Source organism: Convolutriloba macropyga, chromosome 13 (assembly GCF_964194025.1).
Source record: "Convolutriloba macropyga chromosome 13, txConMacr16.3, whole genome shotgun sequence".
NCBI classification, from domain to species: Eukaryota; Metazoa; Xenacoelomorpha; order Acoela; family Convolutidae; genus Convolutriloba; species Convolutriloba macropyga.
In genome coordinates this window covers 38,958,554-38,977,061 of record NC_134480.1, presented here as the reverse complement: position 1 = coordinate 38,977,061, position 18,508 = coordinate 38,958,554, and the positions used below count along the sequence as shown (strand labels likewise).

The window sequence follows — 18,508 nt, the reverse complement described above, 5'->3', positions numbered from 1 at the left end:
GCAAAACTATAACAATTAGCGAATTAGTTATCTCAACTAACCCTTAATGGGGCAATTAAAAGCGATTGAAAACTGGACGTAACTCAAGAACATTTCTTGTTTTATTGCATTTTGAATTCAGCATGATAACTGCCGACTTTGAGTTTACTATTTCTTCAAAAAACAAAGAAATATTAGTTGTAGAGGGACATGAGTTTTATGTTAAAAGATTAAATAAGTTTACCACTGCGTGGAATTGCTCAAAATATCAAAGTTACAAGTGCCGCGTTTCCGCTTTAACAAAAGATGACCAACTCATTCGCGTGAATGGTGAGCACAATTGTAGTGCTTCGATTGGAAAGCCGGCCACACGAAAAGTTATAAAAGAGATTAAAGCGCTGAGTGAAAACCTAACACCCGCAGCAGCCGTAGCTTCCGCAATTTTACCAGTAACTGACGTTCTTTCGACCCAGTATGCGTTGCCGTCAAAACCAAATTTAATACAAACCTCGCAGCGCTTAAGAAAGGTTATATAAACAGTGTCAGTTCAAGAGCCATCGGACCGGCATTTTGATATACCCGATAAGTTTCAAGAGTTTTTGCGGTATGACAGCGGAAAAGATGACAACGAGCTTATTTAATTTTGGCGATCCCTATATGACATCGGTTCTCGAAAGCTCCAAGTTTTGTCTTGGGGTTGGAACGTTTAAACTATAGCCCAAAAACTTCTATCAAATTTACACCCATCATGTATATGTTCTCGGTATTGCCCCTGCTTGTTTATATGCCCTCCTTCCCAACAAAACGGAAAAAACGTACAGCCGATTACTTGATGCCTTAGACACCTTTGCCCCAGATTGTAAGCCGGATAAGGTTCTGTTAGATTTTGAAATTGCCCCTATTAATGCTTTTCAAAAACATCATCCAGCTTCAATGTTGTCGGGCTGTTATTTCCATTTAACTCAAAATTTTGTTAGAAAAATTGGAGAACTTGAACTAAAAAGCTGGTGTCAGAAAATCATGAGGTGGCCCTGACGCTTAAAATGATCTCTGCTCTAGCCTTCGAAAGAAGTGAGCAAATAGAAAAATTTTTTGAATTGATTGTCGAGGAAATAACGAATGTGACGGATCAGCAGAATTTGGATAGATTCGTTATTGAGAAAATAGACGAGCTTTGTTTATATTTCCAAACAAATTATATCAAGTGCCCACTATTAAACCGTCCTGCCACATTCCCCCCACAAATATGGAACCAAAGAGACGCAGCCATTGAGGGAATTGCCAGAACAACCAATGCTGTTGAGGGCTGGCATTATGGGATACAAGCCTTATTCAGAGGATCCCATCCCGGAATTTGGAAACTTTTGACTAATTTACAAAAAGACGCTGCGGTGCAAAAATTAAACTTTTTGAATGCCTCATCCGGTCACAATTTCTCAAAGAAGAAGAAGTATGAGAATTTGAAAGGGAAAGTGCAAAACTTGATGCAAATTTACAGGGATGAAACTGATATCCATTTTTTCAGGGCTATTGCCAGTTTGACTTATTTGTGCATTTATCGTGTATTTTATTATGTTTGTTTTTGTGTTAATTTAAATTCGAAATCCATCTTAATATTTTTGAGTTGGCGCCCTCCTTGCGTCCTCACGGAGTTACGTCGAAGCCTCATATCGTGACTCATTAGGGAATTTGATCCCGGGCGTTAACCCTATGATGGGACCCCTAATTGGGAACAAAGTTTTGCAACTTTTAGATATGAAGCTTGCACAGCGTAGCTGCTAGCAAAAATATCAATCTGGATTTCATTGGAAATTCTGTTAAATACACGGTTGAATTTTGTTTTGATTTGCTAATTTATGCCTGCTCAGAAAGTAGGTTTTAAAATTAAGCTTTCATCCTTTCATATGAAAAGTACCCGTTCTTCCGTCTTCTAGACTAGGACAGTTTTTGAACTTTTTTGATTCAAATCAAAGTGCAACATAAAAGAGGTCAGACTTGTCAAGTGTTCTTTTTCGATCAAAGGCATTGTTCTAAAAAGCAGTCTCGTCATTATTCTTTGATTTGAAACAAACGCAAGCTGTTCAATGCCGCACTCTTGAAGGTCAGTAGTTTTGTGTTATTTAAGTCCTTTGAATTTTAGCTTTGCTAATTGTTCTTTTGGATGCCGAAATAGATAAAAGATTTCGGTGTTAAACCGATTTCGGGGTGAATAAATTGCGGGGTTAAATGACTGAGGGGTGATTATATACGGGGTTAAATTATAGGGGGTTAAATAAATCGGGGTGAAAAGAAGTAGAACCAGAAGTACCAGAAGTAGCGTCCCTTAGTTGTAAAACAAACATTAATTGGTTATTACTGCTAGCTAATTCGGCCATGCCGCAGCGGCTCGTGGGACTTGATATGAATCTATCACAACCGAATAAATTTTTACGGCCGAACATAATTAAGGCGACGCTTCTAATAACACTATTTAAATTACAGTTTCGGTTTCGGTCTTTTTCGCGTCGTCTTGATAAAATCTGTCGGCCAATTGGCGTGTCTTCTAATTTATGTGTCGCGGCTGACACCCCTAGCCCCGTGGAATATATCTCATTAATATGCTAATTAGTTTTAACAAATAGTGCAAAATAAATTATAATATTGACTCATTGGGTCTTTTGCGTGTCCGGACAAAACAGTCCCAGACAAAATAGTCCCAAATTGTAAAATATTCCCAGACAAAACAGTCCCAGACAAAATGTTTAATTATTGTTTTGAAACAGTATAGACGAGCCTCTGCAGATAAGATCCAAAGACGACTAGAATTTTTGATGATGGCTAGAAAGAAATTACGGCAAACCCATTGAAACTCAATTCTTGATTCTACAAAAATCCTTGATTCACTAAATTATTTTCAAATGTTCCATTTTTATAGATTCCACTGAGCACAGTCCTTCGTGAAAACTTCGTCCACTGCGCCCGCTCTATGATCTGCTCACTCCCGGAACGTGAACAAATTGCCCACACCACCGCCATCGTGCGTAGTCCAGGAGGTCGAGAGAGCTCATTGATGCACGACTTCACCTTCCCCCCACCTCCGTCCCACGGACCTTCTCTGCCCTCATTCATGCCGGCGTCTGTCGAGACAATTAGCAGAAATTTCTACACTAGCAGCCCACGAGTTGTCACTGAAGAAGATTTAAGTCTTCTCGACATGGAGAAAAGCCAATTTGTACAGCTTTGAACAACTGATTAAAAAAATTTTGAAAAAAAAACTGTTTCCTTCTGTACCCCCCCCCCCCCCCCCCCACTCTTTTAAACGTAGGCGGTAGAGTATGGGCATTCGAATTTCTGCACTTGATGTAGATGTTTAGATCTAACCAATTCCCGACGTCCGGTGGTGGTATGGTGCTGTGGGGGGGGGGGGGGGGCAGTTAGCAAAGGTCAGAAGCAGTCCCCCCACCCGCCCCAGAAGAGTTCATGACGCCCCTTTGTGAAATATGTCGCGAGTTACAAAACGTAAACACATTTTATGTCAAAAAAACAAAATCAAAAGTTCTTTACAAACGGTAGTAAAATTCTGTCATTTTTGTGCATAATTGCAAATAATTTAATAATATTCTGGGAAAAACTACAGATTTTGTTCGTTTCATGAAACAAAAAGTGTTTTCCAAAAAATTTTTGGAAAAACTACTGTCAGTTATAATCAACAACATTTTTTTGAAAAGTAGAGTTCTGTGCACAGTAACTAACGGCAGTTTTGTTCTCGATGATATGTCATCTAAATAATAAATTATTTAGTACGTTATTTAATACTTGAGTTTGCATGTTTCCGTAATTTTTATAATTGAGATTCTTCAATGCGCTTTTTTAAGAGAACAACAACAAGTTTAGAATTATCATCTGAACTGTTTTTGAGCCTCTAAATCTTCTATATCAAAAAAAAATAACGTGTTACGTCTCATGAAAATTACCCAATAATGGGCTCAGAATAGCATTCAGTTTTCCATCAGATCTGACAGGATTAAAACTCAAGAGCATTAAGGATGATCATTTGCATAGTCATCATATGCGTAATGCGATGATGATCGCAATACAATCAATTAAAAGATTACCATTTTCTCACATCAACTGCAATTACATGTGGTCTGTTTTTTTAAGAGCTAGGTTTCACATAATGAGCAAATTTTATCAATTTTTTTTTATCATCAGGATTTCAGTTGTTATGATAGAAATTAAGGTTCACTGCTATGCATACGTATAATATGCGTGCCCGCTAGTTCCACCAAGGCACTTTTCAGTCAAGAAAAACAGAGCCGTGTAGGCAGACTTGAAGAACGGAGATATTACCGAAAGAAAAACGGATAAAATTTTCTGGAAAAATACGCATACTTAGTTTACGATTTGCATGTGAGAAATTTTTTTTGAAGAGTTGTGAAAAATATTGACACTGTTATAATAGAGTTTAAAAAAATCGTAAGATTTTTTGTAAATAGAGTTTCTGTTTCATAGCAACTTGTATTGTTCATCTATTAGCTTTCATTCAACACAGAAAGTCATCTACAGCTGACGTTGCTCAATATCTACACTGCCTATCTCTGTAAATTTTTGCTATGACTGAAATTTTACAGATATTAGGAGAAATTCAGTGTTCTTTTTTATATCAAAGAGAAAATCAGTGAAGCCTAGACAGCCAATGGCTTATTACGGACAAGAATGTAGGCGAACTCTGACTAGGGAACCCATCCATGTAATAAAATTACGCGCTATTCCTTTTTTCCGGGCGTTTTTAATTGCCAAATATTTGACGCATACCTGAAAATATCTAAAGCAACATGAACCTAAATACCATAGCCAGAGGTTGTTGATTGACTAGCTATAGAAACAGTTAACGGGCACGATTTAGAAACAAAATGAAGCCTTATCAAAGGTACACGTTACCATTTCTTGTTATGGTTACTGGTCAGTAAAACAAAAGTGAACCCATTGATTTTCGCAGCAATTGATTCCTTGTTTTTGTCAATTCCATTCTGACCTATTGCATAGGTAAACTGTTAAAAACTTAAGGACAAAAATTTCCCAGCACCATCAACAAAACTTCATAAACGCTAAAGCTAGTTTGATACCACCCTAGTCCAGAAAACTGAACAAAAACGACAACAAAATTATCATATATCTTTGGTATTTTTGATTTGAAACGAAAGAAGGCTTCAGATTGCTCGTTTTTGCCAGTATCGTCAGTTTTAAGTGTAAAAGATTTTGGTAAATTCGTTTTTAGAACGTAAAAAAATAGAAATGTTTGGTTTATAAACGTACGAAATTGTCGGTATATTTGTTCCGACCCCTCTTGAGGGGGGGAACTATATACTCAAATGGATTTTTTTGTTCAGACAATTTTTGCCGATCGATATTTTCATCGTGGAGAGTGGACACTGGTATTATTAGAAAGCTCGTCCAGCTTAGAATATGGAATTAAATAGATTTTATTGATTTTGGTTTTTTACAGGGAGTTATCGTGGTTTAAACTTGAGAAAATAGAGTGAACTCGGTTGACATTTTTCACAATTTCCGTAATTTTTTAATAAAATTTCGTCAATTTTGCTTATTTGCTAATTTTTTTAAAAAAAAAGTGTTGTTGATTTTAGACAAAAAATATTGTCGACCCGTTTAGTTTAATTTTTTGTCAAAAATTCTGGCTAAATATTTCAAAATTCAGACTTTTTCATCAAAAATAGCACGAAATAAGCTTTCTTAGTCCACTTGGATTAAACTTGCAGGAAGTACACACCCAAACAACACTAACATAATTTTTGTAGACTCAAAAAGGGGGCTATTTCCACTTCAACTTACGTTGAGAGTGCTCTGTTATTAAAACTGTGCTGTTTTTTTTTTAATTTACACGTTGATTATCAAAAAAGCAGCATTTTTTTGATTTTTCAACTAACAAATAAACTATATCAATAACATTCAAAATACTAAGTATTCCTAGTGGAAAAATAGTATTAGCAGGGCAAGTTTTGGGCCAATCTTGGACTGTTACAATCCAAAAATAATTTGGATTGTTATCAATCGGTCTTTTTTTTTTAAATTAAATTAGTCGATCTTTTTTTATTAATAAAAAACAGAACATTTTAAAAAAAAACTCAGTAGTGATAGGTCCAATTGATTTCCTTCGTTGCTCCAAAATAACACATGTAGTTTTTTTCTTGAAAGCCTATGGTCGTTTTGACTTTTAAAAATATTTGATTTTCAAACAAATAATGGCTTATGGAACTTTGCCTATTTTTTTCTTAAGTTTGTCAATTTGTAGCTTAGTGTCAGCAAAGAAAGAATGCTTCCTCATTCTAAAGATTTAAAACTCAATATCTGTTGCGGTTTAACGCCTTATTTTGTGGTTTTCTGACTTTGATACTACTAGATTTCACACTTTTTTTTATTTTTAGGTATTTGTCCATTTTTCACGTTTTCTAGTTTTGTCACCTTATCACGTTATTGACAGTTTATAAATCACATTATTGGCGGGCGTCCAAAATGAGGCGCATTGGATAATATCAAAATCTTTAAAAATATAGATTATGGTTTTAACGGCCTCGACACTACTTTCTCGAAGAATTTAATTGAATTTTTTAATTTGTCTTTAACTGTCGTTTTTACTTTGTCTTTTTAGTCGTATCTGTACAATTTACTGTACAGTGGCACGGTTTCTTCAATTCTACATAGAAGAATAGATGATCCGATGTTCTGATATTAATAGATAGCTGATGGCTTTCAGTAATTTGAAAAAAAATTGTTTTCCAAAATAAAAAGAAACACTTTTTAACTTCGCATTTTTCTTCCGTTTATGTCCTTTTAGTCACTTCGCTTTTACCTAGTCTCGTTTATTATAGGCCAAATGCGACATTATTGGTGTCAATGGAATGTGTCAAATGGAATTGCTGTCGCAATATTTTTTATTTTTAAAGGATTCGTTATGACTTTACTGGCTTCGACACAGGTTTTTCACAAAAAAATAACTGAGTTTTTGATTTTCGTCAAATTTGACGTTTTTGTAGACGTAAGAATTATTCTAGCTTATTGCAGGTCTCCGGGGACTCCTTTGAAGAATAAAAGAACATATTTATTTTTTTCTTTTCATCGAAATTATTCTTTTTTCTTTATTAAGTTTCATCACTTTGGAAACAATTTCTTTTTCGAAAAAAAAACAATTATTATCCAATTTTACTTTTTTTCCATTGTTGTCTACTTGGTATCTAGTTTCATTAATCAGACCTCACATAAAGCATTATCGGTGTTCGAAGAATGTGCATTCGAACACATTTTGAGGGCCAAAGTATGGCTTTACCACATCGAAAACGTTTTCAGGCAATTTTTTCAATTGATTTTTTGTTTGTTGTCTATTTGTTGTTCTGTTTGTAACCGCACAAAAAAATTCAATACCGACAAATCTTAATTCCCTTCTATAGAAGCATTGCTAATCCTAAAACTTACGGGATAATATAGTTGATTTCTAATGGTTTTCATTACTTTGAATTTAAAAAAAAAATAAACGAATTCTTCAACTTTACTGTTTTTGTTCTTTAATGTCTAATTGTTATCAGGCCTTATTAAGGACTGGTCCATATATTTCCTGGTGAATTACAAATTATTTTGTTTAGTTTCAGCTTTGTCTGACGCTATTTTGACCTTGTTATCAAGTTTTGTTTTTTAAAACGGACTTAAAGTTTTGATGTAATTAATGTTTGTTGTTGTTGGATTTTGCTGCTCGTCTTGGTTCGCTTTCCTAATGTTGGCATATATCATCAATCTATTGCATCCTTTATTACTCCACTAAGTTTTTTGCTTTGGAGACTATCGTTTCGTTCATACACTTTTTTTTGAAAAATACTTGAGTTTTTGGGTCTTTCTAGCTGTTCCTCATGGTAGACATTTATGCCAAAATTGTGGTTGAGCCGCGGGTCGGAACCTTATGTGCTATTGCACATTACCGAGACTCCTTGTTGGTTTAGAAGGAAAGAAAGGTTTGATATGTTCGGTTTGAAAATTAGGAGAAAGCGTCTTTATGATCGGTTTGAAACCGAAGACACGGTTAATTTTTCTTTACAATAATATGCGGTTCTGATTATAATCCTGTCGTATAAATTGATATTCCTGTCGTATTCGTAGGAATTACAAAAGTAGTTTTTGGAGAAGTGTTTGTGAGCATTACTCAATTTGATTGAACGTTATTCCTCATCTTGATGTCCTCATTTGACCAAATATGAACTTTGTATATTTAAAATCTAAAAATCTAAAACAGGTTGAACATTTATGGGATTCAGCAGAATAACTAAAATTTACGGAGTTTCAGTTTGATCATGAGAGAACAACTATAATTTTCTGCATATAATTTGTTCTGGTTTGAAACCGAAAATACGGACGGTTTCCTACGCTTTAAAACAAACATACGGACAATTTTTCTTTTACGTTTCAAAAACTTAACAACCAAAGATTTGCAACGTTTGTAACCAAACATAGCGACAAAATCGTACGTTTTAAATTAGAACATGTTATCAATTACGAAGAAAAATGTCAAGACTATTGTCATTTTTCCCTATCTCAGTTTGAACATACCGACTTACCGACTTTTCTCTACTTTCAAAATTGACATTTTCGGGAAGAGGATAGCATCAATCACGTTATAGGCCAATCACCGGTACAATATTATGAATTATATTGTAGTCCGGGCTGACCCACCAGCGGTTGCATTAAAAGTAGTTCTGAAGCAATTTATATGAAGAGAATAACTATTCATTACGCCAAGTCAAAACACATCATATTCACAGTTCCGTCTGTGAAGAGAAATTTAAAAAAACTGTAAATTCAATTTTGCGAAAATTTCCAAAAATCAGACAACCTGATCGCATAGTCACTAAATATAACAATTAAAAGTGTTTTATTTATCTGATAGTTTCTCGTTATTTTCCAGTTGCTTAGATTTCAGTCACGTAAAAAAAGTGAATTCTCAATTATCTCAAAAACTCTGAATTATCTCATTTGATTTTTATCCACTATCATCCACTTGAGGATCCATTATAAGCGAAAGAAAAAGAGAAACGGTCAGTAGTACTTGTATGGCGATGTTCCATAATCAACCACATCATATCCAAGTCAATTGTCTGTAAGCATTTCAAAACGTGCTACCCATTAGTCGCTCAATTACGCTTTTAATCCTGTCTTCTTTATTAAAGAAAATAGAGGAAGTGATTAATTTCAGTCTTTTCCCGCCCTTCTCTTCTACGATATGCCCTGCCCTATCCTGCTAGCGTAGTAACTCAGTACTGATCCAAATTCAGAATGTAAACCCTGAAATCAGTACTGAAACAGTACTGAGTTTTTCAAGTGTTTAACAGAGACGGCGTGTAGTGATTAAAAGCAGAATTAATTTTTGTATGAATTTGGACTGAAAATCATGTTTTCGGTTTTACATTCTTGTCTGAAAAAATTGAATAACCAATTTTGAAATTTTACGTTACGCAAAAACTTGATGATGAAATTAACAATTTTTCAGAGCAAAATCTTGACAAAACCAGTGCTAACTAGTAATTAGGTATCTGGGTTCCAGAAAATTGTCTGTTACTTGAAAACTGAAGAACAGCTAATGTTTTGTTTCTTTTTTCAGATTAAAATGGCTGTTATTACTTTACATTTTAAGTTTTCAGCCCTTTCAGCCCTTTCCGCAGTTAGTTGTAATCTTGCCCAAAATTGAGTATTAGAGTACCCAGCAGGTCCTCAATACCATCTTTCCTCCCAACACCCCCCCCCCCCCAACACACAAAAAACTCTAAACACGTGAGCTCTTGTTGCCGTAAGTTCTAAACTCGTCTTTACCTAATGAAATACGTCGTAAGTGCATACTAGATGTCAAACGTAGAAAACACGTGTATTCCCCCAGCCGGTTGTATTGGACACTATATTTTTTCTGTAGGATAATATTTGCAGCATGGGCTCAGAAGGTATTTCTTAATGCTCAAAGTGGGACTCAAATCACGAGATGATCATAGTACTGGTCAGAGTTAAAACACAAAGTTAAATAATATCGTTCAGTACTGATTTTGTCTGGGGTTAAAGTTGGGTGTAGAACGCATAAGAATAAACTCAAAAGAAATTGTTATAACCAGATATTGTAAGTTAGATAATTTCGTAAGTTTCGTTTCGTAAGTTAGAGAATTTAGGTCAAATTGGACAAGTTAATAAGGTGTCTGAAATAAGCATTCTTTCGTAAAGGGTTATTGTTTTGAAGGCGCCAGAGAGGGTAGTTGAGTGATATATCATATTGCGCTGTCGAAATAATTTGATTACTTAGCAAAGTTGTATTTGTGTATCAGGCCAAAGTCGAAATGATTGACTTAAATTTAGAAGAGAATCAGAGAACGAACATTTGAAGTGAACTAGATATTTTGAACAATATTGGAATTTCAATTTGAAGAAAATAAAAGTGCGATTTCGAATTTGCAAAAATATTGCGCATCCCAAAACCTGGTACCCTCAACTCTTTAAGTTATATTCATCGTTGGCTTCCGAAAGTTTGTAGGGATGTACCCCTAATGATTGTCCATATATAAAAGGGATGAACAGCTGGTTTAAATTTTTTCGATCAGAGTTATTAGCACCGGAAGTGGTGTTATTCGACGATTTTTGATATTTTGCAGTATAAATTTGATAGTTTAAGGATGAAATAACGGTATAAACCAGTCGTACTAGGATGTACTTGTGCATTAATGTATTGGGTGATCATGGGAATGGTTTAGAAAATTGTGGGAGAAATTTGTTGGAATCTTAAAGTAAATAACAAGGCAATTTGTCAGTTTTCCAAATACCCTACCGATAAAAAGTTGTCCGACCCCCCCCCACGGGATGGGAAAGAGTTATTGGCTGATAACTGGTCAATGATGGGGAGGTACCCCTAGTGGTCCTCTATTGCGAGAATAATTTTCAGGCGAATCCGACCACCCAATCTCCAGCTATTAACACCGGAAGTCGGTGCTTCGGGACAACCCGAGTGCCGAAAACCGGAAATTGGCCTTTTTGAGCGGCCGGATGACTTTGAAATGGTAATAATATGATAACCTGGGACAATTAGTGACAAAAAAAACCACCCCGGTCAATTTTGACGAACTCGGATTTTTCGGGTTTCGGCACCCACGACTCGTTAAAATTTTGTAAATTGCAAACAACTCGCAACGGCTGATCCGTTGGTCATGAAAATTGGCAGGCAAGTTGGTTGCACCCTATATTAACTACAAAACTTTACCCAAAGACGTTTTGACCACTACTTCGCAAGTTATTAAGTTTGGAAATTTGGAGTCATCCGGGAGGTCGACGAAAAGTGTGCGTAGTCATTGCTCGAGTTCTATTAGGAGTTAGGTGATAAAAATTGGTGGGTAGGTGTAACTATGGTAGGACTTTCCGCGCCAATAGTTATTTTTACCAAATTGACTCTTCATCTTTGGCTGTTGAACCCTAATTGACCCCTAGGTCAAATTTTTAGGTTTTTAGGAATAATAAACTTTTTGGCTGTTTTTAACTGGGGAAATGCATGAGTTGTTGAGAAAACTCAGAATAACAGTTGCTCATAGTTTTAGGGTTGAGTTTGGTTATTTATTCAACACATAATGATTGACAGGGATTGATTGCAGCTAGTTAATTTGATAGCGGAAATAGAGGAATAAGAAATTTTCAGAGCAACGTTCAATGTTTACTAAGCAAACACTGATTGACATGTCAAGCGCACATGTGAGAAAAAGCGGAGTGGATTTGTTTACATAAGAGTCCAAAGGTCGTGTACTTAAGATAAGGAGAAAGTTGAACTACGGTTGGTAGCAGTTGAATGACAGAGCATAATTTGATTTTGGTTTGTTTGCATAGCAAACAAAGCTCTCCTACAGAATGTGACAGATTTAAAACGTAAGTTGCAATGTTTACTTAAGAGATTAAGGTTTGTATGCTTAAGATAAGAGCGTATTGGTTGAGTATAAATTTTTTCGATCAGAGTTATTAGCACCGGAAGTGGTGTTATTCGACGATTTTTGATATTTTGCAGTATAAATTTGATAGTTTAAGGATGAAATAACGGTATAAACCAGTCGTACTAGGATGTACTTGTGCATTAATGTATTGGGTGATCATGGGAATGGTTTAGAAAATTGTGGGAGAAATTTGTTGGAATCTTAAAGTAAATAACAAGGCAATTTGTCAGTTTTCCAAATACCCTACCGATAAAAAGTTGTCCGACCCCCCCCACGGGATGGGAAAGAGTTATTGGCTGATAACTGGTCAATGATGGGGAGGTAGCTACGGTTGGTAGCAGTTGAATGACAGAGCATAATTTGATTTTGGTTTGTTTGCATAGCAAACAAAGCTCTCCTACAGAATGTGACAGATTTAAAACGTAAGTTGCAATGTTTACTTAAGAGATTAAGGTTTGTATGCTTAAGATAAGAGCGTATTGGTTGAGTATAAACTGAAGTGGCACGCAGAGAGAAGAGAGAGAGAGAGGGTCGAAACATTTTGCTGAGATACAGCAGAAGTGGAACACAGAAGAGATTTTGGCACAAGCGAGAGATAGTAGTTGGTTTGGTGGGACTAAACTATAGAAGCTAGTGTGAAAAGCAGAGAAGATACTGACAGTTTAGTGAGATTGAACTCCGGAAGTTTGTAATTGCAAGACCAGTTGAGATATTTTGAGCTGTTTTGATTTATTCATTTGGGAAGTGAAGTACGGATATTGGTATTATTAATGTAATTAGTATTATAAATTGTCTTGAATTTGTCTTTTTCATTGAAGTGCAAGTAATTCTCTTACCTTTGTTATCCATATAACTAGAATCGATATTACGAGCCCCATTGTGAATTAACTTGTTTCAAGGCAATCTAATTTGCAACAGCATACAAGAGTGGAAGAGGGGAGATAGCAGAGTAACAAGTTAACGCTTGCTTCACCAATTCAAAACCTTTGGTTTATTTTATTTGATCGATCTTCTGGGCGATAGAGTCCCCTCACTGTTGAGCCTAGCAGAATTTCAGAAGACGACAGTGGCGTTCCTGGGTGGGCTCTGTTTCTTTGTTACTTTTTTTGTGGATTATTTTCTGATTATTTGGAAAGCGTGCGATATTTTTCGTCGGCGAAACTGCTGAGAGCGCAACGAAATTTGAATTACATTTAAGATTTGGGTTACCAATAGTTTGATTATGTTTGGTTATCAGTTGGTGAAGAGTTTTCCTTCACCACGCTACGAAGTTTGGGAAGATTGGCGTGAACATTATTTGAGCACAGGCATGAAACTGGGATGGACGGAAGAAGAGATGGTGAAGTGGTTGCCTACAAAATTGTGTGGGTGGACCTTGAACGAGGTAAGTGATTTACCAAAAGGTTATTAGCTGTCGACTCCAGGAAAGCAAGCATGGACACTGACCGAGACGCTGTATCAGTTTGACATACGATTGTCTGACAATCCAGTCTTCTATGAGCAAAGCTACAATTTGTTTGTTAGAGGGAAAGGTAGAAGTAGAGCGGAATTCATTGAAACCGGTGAAACTGTGGATCAGAAAACACGACAGCAGTGTTCTCAAAGGCAGGTGATTGATACAAATAGAAGCGTTGATATTTCTTTAAAAGACGAATTTCGGCAACCTGACAAAAGTTCTGAAGGGTTTGGCATTGAGCCCAGCTGTGGTGTATCAAGAAAAAGAGCTTTCAGAAAAGATCTGTTTGGAGAAGTGCGAGATACAGTTGCTGAGAGTGGTAGTAGAATAAGAATTCCAGGTGACGGCGATGAAGTGCAAACTGGACCTGAGGCCAAGTTTACGGGGGATATTTGTGGTCAAACAAATCAGGAGATTTGTAGAACAGCGCTGAGCAAATATTAAAACAGTGGCTTCAGAGAAATTCTGACAGAAGAAAAAATCATGGAGCGGAGAGTTGAGTCTTGTGGACCAGATGAGCATCATGCTATGGAAAAGGAGTCTGTACTGTCACCAGAGTCTGAGGAGCTAAGCGATGAACAATCGGATGATGACAATTTGTTTGAAGATATTTCGGACACAGATTTTTCGAATGTAGAGGAACTTGATGTTAACGATGCGAGAAGGGAGACAAGTTTTGCCTCGAGTTGGGACTCAACAGCATGCGAAAATGTAACTGCAATAGCGAGCAATTTTGGCGGTGGTGTCAAAGCTAGCGGAAACGATATGTTGGGAGCCTTGGCCTTGATGGAGTTAAAGACAGGGGGTTTGGACCAGAAGTTCTGCAATGCAACACACGGGGCTGATGAGACACAAATGTGTACAACTGAGTGTCTTTGGAGAATTGGACAAGTTCAGGAGGAATTGATCGGCAGTTGGTACCTGAAACACAGAAGAGTCAAAAACGATAATGCAGCAGGTGACCGGAGTGATTTTGCTCAGTTGGGAAAGGAACTGGAGGAATGGGTGCAATCGCAATTGAGTGAATGTCAACTTAATGGTAGTGTTTCGGTCAAACCAACGGATGAGCATCAAAGGGAAAGTATTGGAGTTGACAGAACAGGGAAGTCCGATCAGAAGTCAATGACTACAGTGTTGCAGAGATGGGTTCAAGACGATCAACAGCCTAGGAGGGAGGACTCAAGCGATTTTGAGGGAAGTTGAGCAGAATGTGGAGAGAACGATTGCAACGCGTTTTCCGGAGATTGCAAAGCTGTTGCTGGAGAACCAATCGTTGAGCCGGAAAGAGCAGTGGAGCCGTTTGAAAGCATCAGGACAGCACTTATGGCAGGATTACAGAAGAAATGTTAGCTACAGTGGAAGAAGAGGTGGACAACCATTCAAGCATCTAAGGAAGAAAATTTTCATGTACAGGTGAACGAGTGTATGATGAGGGACGTTGACAGCTAAGTTATTCAATTCTTTTTACCCAATTTTTGTCTCCACTGTTTTAACTTTTTTTAACAAGACAAGTTGATCAAGCACTATAGCCGTAGACATTTTTTTTAAAAAGATGATTTAGGGAAATGTGTTGATCTGGTAGATCTATTTTTGTAGATTTTTTTACTTCAGTGATTTTGGGTTTCCCGGGGACGATGTATGTCAGAAGCAATAGAGTTTGATCAAATATCAATTTTGATGAGTTAGGTAGAATATTATAAAATGTGAAATTGCAGGAGTGTTTTCCAATCTGATTTAGTCAACCGCTATTCAAATTTTAGTGCAGTTAGTTTATATTAACCCGGAGCTAAAGCAAAATGGTTCACTTCACTAGGTCGACTATTATTAAAGTGCGCAGGAGTAAGTTATTCGGGTCACAGGATAAGGCTTTGCAATTATTCGGGAGAATAATAATCTAGGAGGGAGGAGTGTAGAACGCATAAGAATAAACTCAATAGAAATTGTTATAAACAGATATTGTAAGTTAGATAATTTCGTAAGTTTCGTTTCGTAAGCTAGAGAAATTAGGTCAAATTAGACAAGTTAATAAGGTGTTTGAAATAATTAATCTTTCGTAAAGGGTTATTGTTTTGAAGGCAAAAGAGAGGGTAGTTGAGTGATATATCTTAAACAAACAAATTTGATGAACAAAAGCATATTGCGCTGTCGAAATAATTTGATTACTTAGCAAAGTTGTATTTGTGTATCAGGCCAAACTCGAAATGATTGACTTAAATTTAGAAGAGAATCAGAGAACGAACATTTGAAGTGAACTAGATATTTTGAACAATATTGGAATTTCAATTTGAAGAAAATAAAAGTGCGATTTCGAATTTGCAAAAATATTGCGCATCCCAAAACCTGGTACCCTCAACTCTTTAAGTTATATTCATCGTTGGCTTCCGAAAATTTGTAGGGATGTACCCCTAATGATTTTCCATATATAAAAGTGATAAACGGCCGGTTAAACTTTTTTCGATCAGAGTTATTAGCACCGGAAGTGGTGTTATTCGACGATTTTTGATATTTTGCAGTATAAATTTGATAGTTTAAGGATGAAATAACGGTATAAACCAGTCGTACTAGGATGTACTTGTGCATTAATGTATTGGGTGATCATGGGAATGGTTTAGAAAATTGTGGGAGAAATTTGTTGGAATCTTAAAGTAAATAACAAGGCAATTTGTCAGTTTTCCAAATACCCTACCGATAAAAATTTGTCCGACCCCCTCGGGATGGGAAGGAGTTATTGGTTGATAACTGGTCAATGATGGGGAGTTACCCCTAGTGGTCCTCTATTGCGAGAATAATTTTCAGGCGAATCCGACTACCCAATCTCCAGCTATTAACACCAGAGGTCGGTGCTTTGGGACAACCCGAGTGCCGAAAACCGGAAATTGGCCTTTTTGAGCGGCCGAATGACTTTGAAATGGTAATAATATGATAACCTGGGACAGTTAGTGACCAAAAAACAACCACCCCGGACAATTGTGACGAACTCGGATCTTTCGGGTTTCGGCACCCAAGACTCGTTAAAAATTTTTAAATTGCAAACGACTCGCAACGGCTGATCCGTTGGTCATGAAAATTGGCAGGCAAGTTGGTTGCATCCTATATTAACTACAAAACTTTACCCAAAGACGTTTTGACCACTACTTCGCAAGTTATTAAGTTTGGAAATTTGGAGTCATCCGGGAGGTCGACGAAAAGTGTGCGTAGTCATTGCTCGAGTTCTATTAGGAGTTAGGTGATAAAAATTGGTGGGTAGGTGTAACTATGGTAGGACTTTCCGCGCCAATAGTTTTTTTTACCAAATTGACTCTTCATCGTTGGCTGTTGAACCCTAGTTGACCCCTAGGTCAATATTTTGGGTTTTTAGGAATAATAAATTTTCTGGCGGTTTTTAACTGGGGAATTGCATGAGTTGTTGAGAAATCTCAGAATAACAATTGCTCATAGTTTTAGGGTTGAGCTTGGTTATTTATTCAACACATAATGATTGACAGGGCTTGATTGCAGCTAGTTAGTTTGATAGCGGAAAAAGAGGAATACAAACTTTTCAGAGCAACGTTCAATGTTTACTAAGCAAACACTGATTGACATTTCAAGCGCACATATGAGAAAAAGCGGAGTGGATTTGTTAACATAAGAGTCCAAAGGTCGTGTACTTAAGATAAGGAGAAAGTTGAACTATGGTTGGTAGCAGTTGAATGACAGAGGATAATTTGATTTTGGTTTGTTTGCATAGCAAACAAAGCTCTCTTACAGAATGTGACAGATTTAAAGTGTAAGTTGCAATGTTCACTTAAGAGATTAAGGTTTGTATGCTTAAGATAAGAGCGTATTGGTTGAGTATAAATTGAGGTGGCACGCAGAGAGAAGAGAGAGAGAGAGGGTCGAAACATTTTGCTGAGACACAGCAGAAGTGGGACACAGAAAAGATTTTGGCACAAGCGAGAGATATTGGTTGGTTTGGTGGGACTAAACTATAGGAGCTAGTGTGAAAAGCAGAGAGGATACTGACAGTTTAGTGAGATTGAACTCCGGAAATTTGTAATTGCAAGACCAATTGGGATATTGTGAGCTGTTTTGAATTAGTTCATTTGGGAAGTGAACCACGGATATTGGTATTATTATTGTAATTAGTATTATAAATTGTCTTGAATTTGTCTTTTTCATTGAAGTGCAAGTAATTCTCTTACCTTTGTTATCCATATAACTAGAATCGATATTATGAGCCCCATTGTTAATTAACTTATTTCAAGGCAATCTAATTTGCAACAGCATAAAAGAGTGGAAGAAGGGAAATAGCAGAGTAACAAATTAACGCTTGCTTCATCAATTCAAAACTTTTTGTTTATTTTATTTGATTGATCTTCTGGGCGACAGAGTCCCCTCACTGTTAAGCCTAGCAGAAATTCAGAAGACGACATTGGGCTTCCAAAAAATGCTCAACTGGGGGGTGGGGGAACTATATTGTCCTGATTGATCATAATTTGGTTTTTGCCCATTGCGAAGTTAAAAATTGCATAAAATGGAGAAAAAATGGAATTTTTCATCGGTTTCTTTAGACAATTTCGAGAATAAATATTAGCCATTCTTTCTAATGGGTAGCAGAGATGCTGATAGCTAATGGTATTACGTACTGGGGGGGGAGGGAGTTGGTAGGGGGTGATATTTGGTCGGTCTATAGACAAAATATTCAGGAGAGTAGGGGTAGAGTTTGACACTCTCGGTTTGACAAGAGTTGAGCAGTTTTTTCTAATTAATAAAACCTAGAATAACATTTTTATTGAGCCAAAAATTGAGTACGACAGAACTTAGGTCAACAATAAAGACATAGATAAGGTGCGCATTGGAATCGAAAAGTAGCATTTCGTAGACAATGATTCAGGTATGGTCCTTCGATTCCGGTTTTTGGTTAAGGGAGGCGCTTTCATAATTCCAACACTTAAGACCTCCTGAACAGCTCAAGTAACTGCAAGTCGATTCGGCTGGATCTCTCTATCGCAAATAAATGCACTGTTTGTCAAATGTTTAGATTTTTCCGCCTCTGATCTTACTAAAACTCACTGAAAACTTAACAAAGGACAAGAGATTACGATATCCC

The 18,508-nt window shown here is 36.6% G+C and overlaps 1 protein-coding gene across 1 annotated transcript in view; it reads left to right on the top strand.

Moving 5' to 3' along the window:
* The window catches only part of LOC142352047 (glutamate receptor 3-like), an 80,292-nt gene extending 77,043 nt beyond the window's left edge, over positions 1 to 3,249 (top strand). Inside the window, exon 10 of the mRNA XM_075404394.1 lies at positions 2,894 to 3,249. Coding sequence (XP_075260509.1) covers positions 2,894 to 3,202 — 309 coding nt within the window. The 3' untranslated portion in view covers positions 3,203 to 3,249. The remainder of the gene's footprint in view (positions 1 to 2,893) is intronic.
* The last annotated feature ends 15,259 nt before the right edge of the window (positions 3,250 to 18,508 follow it).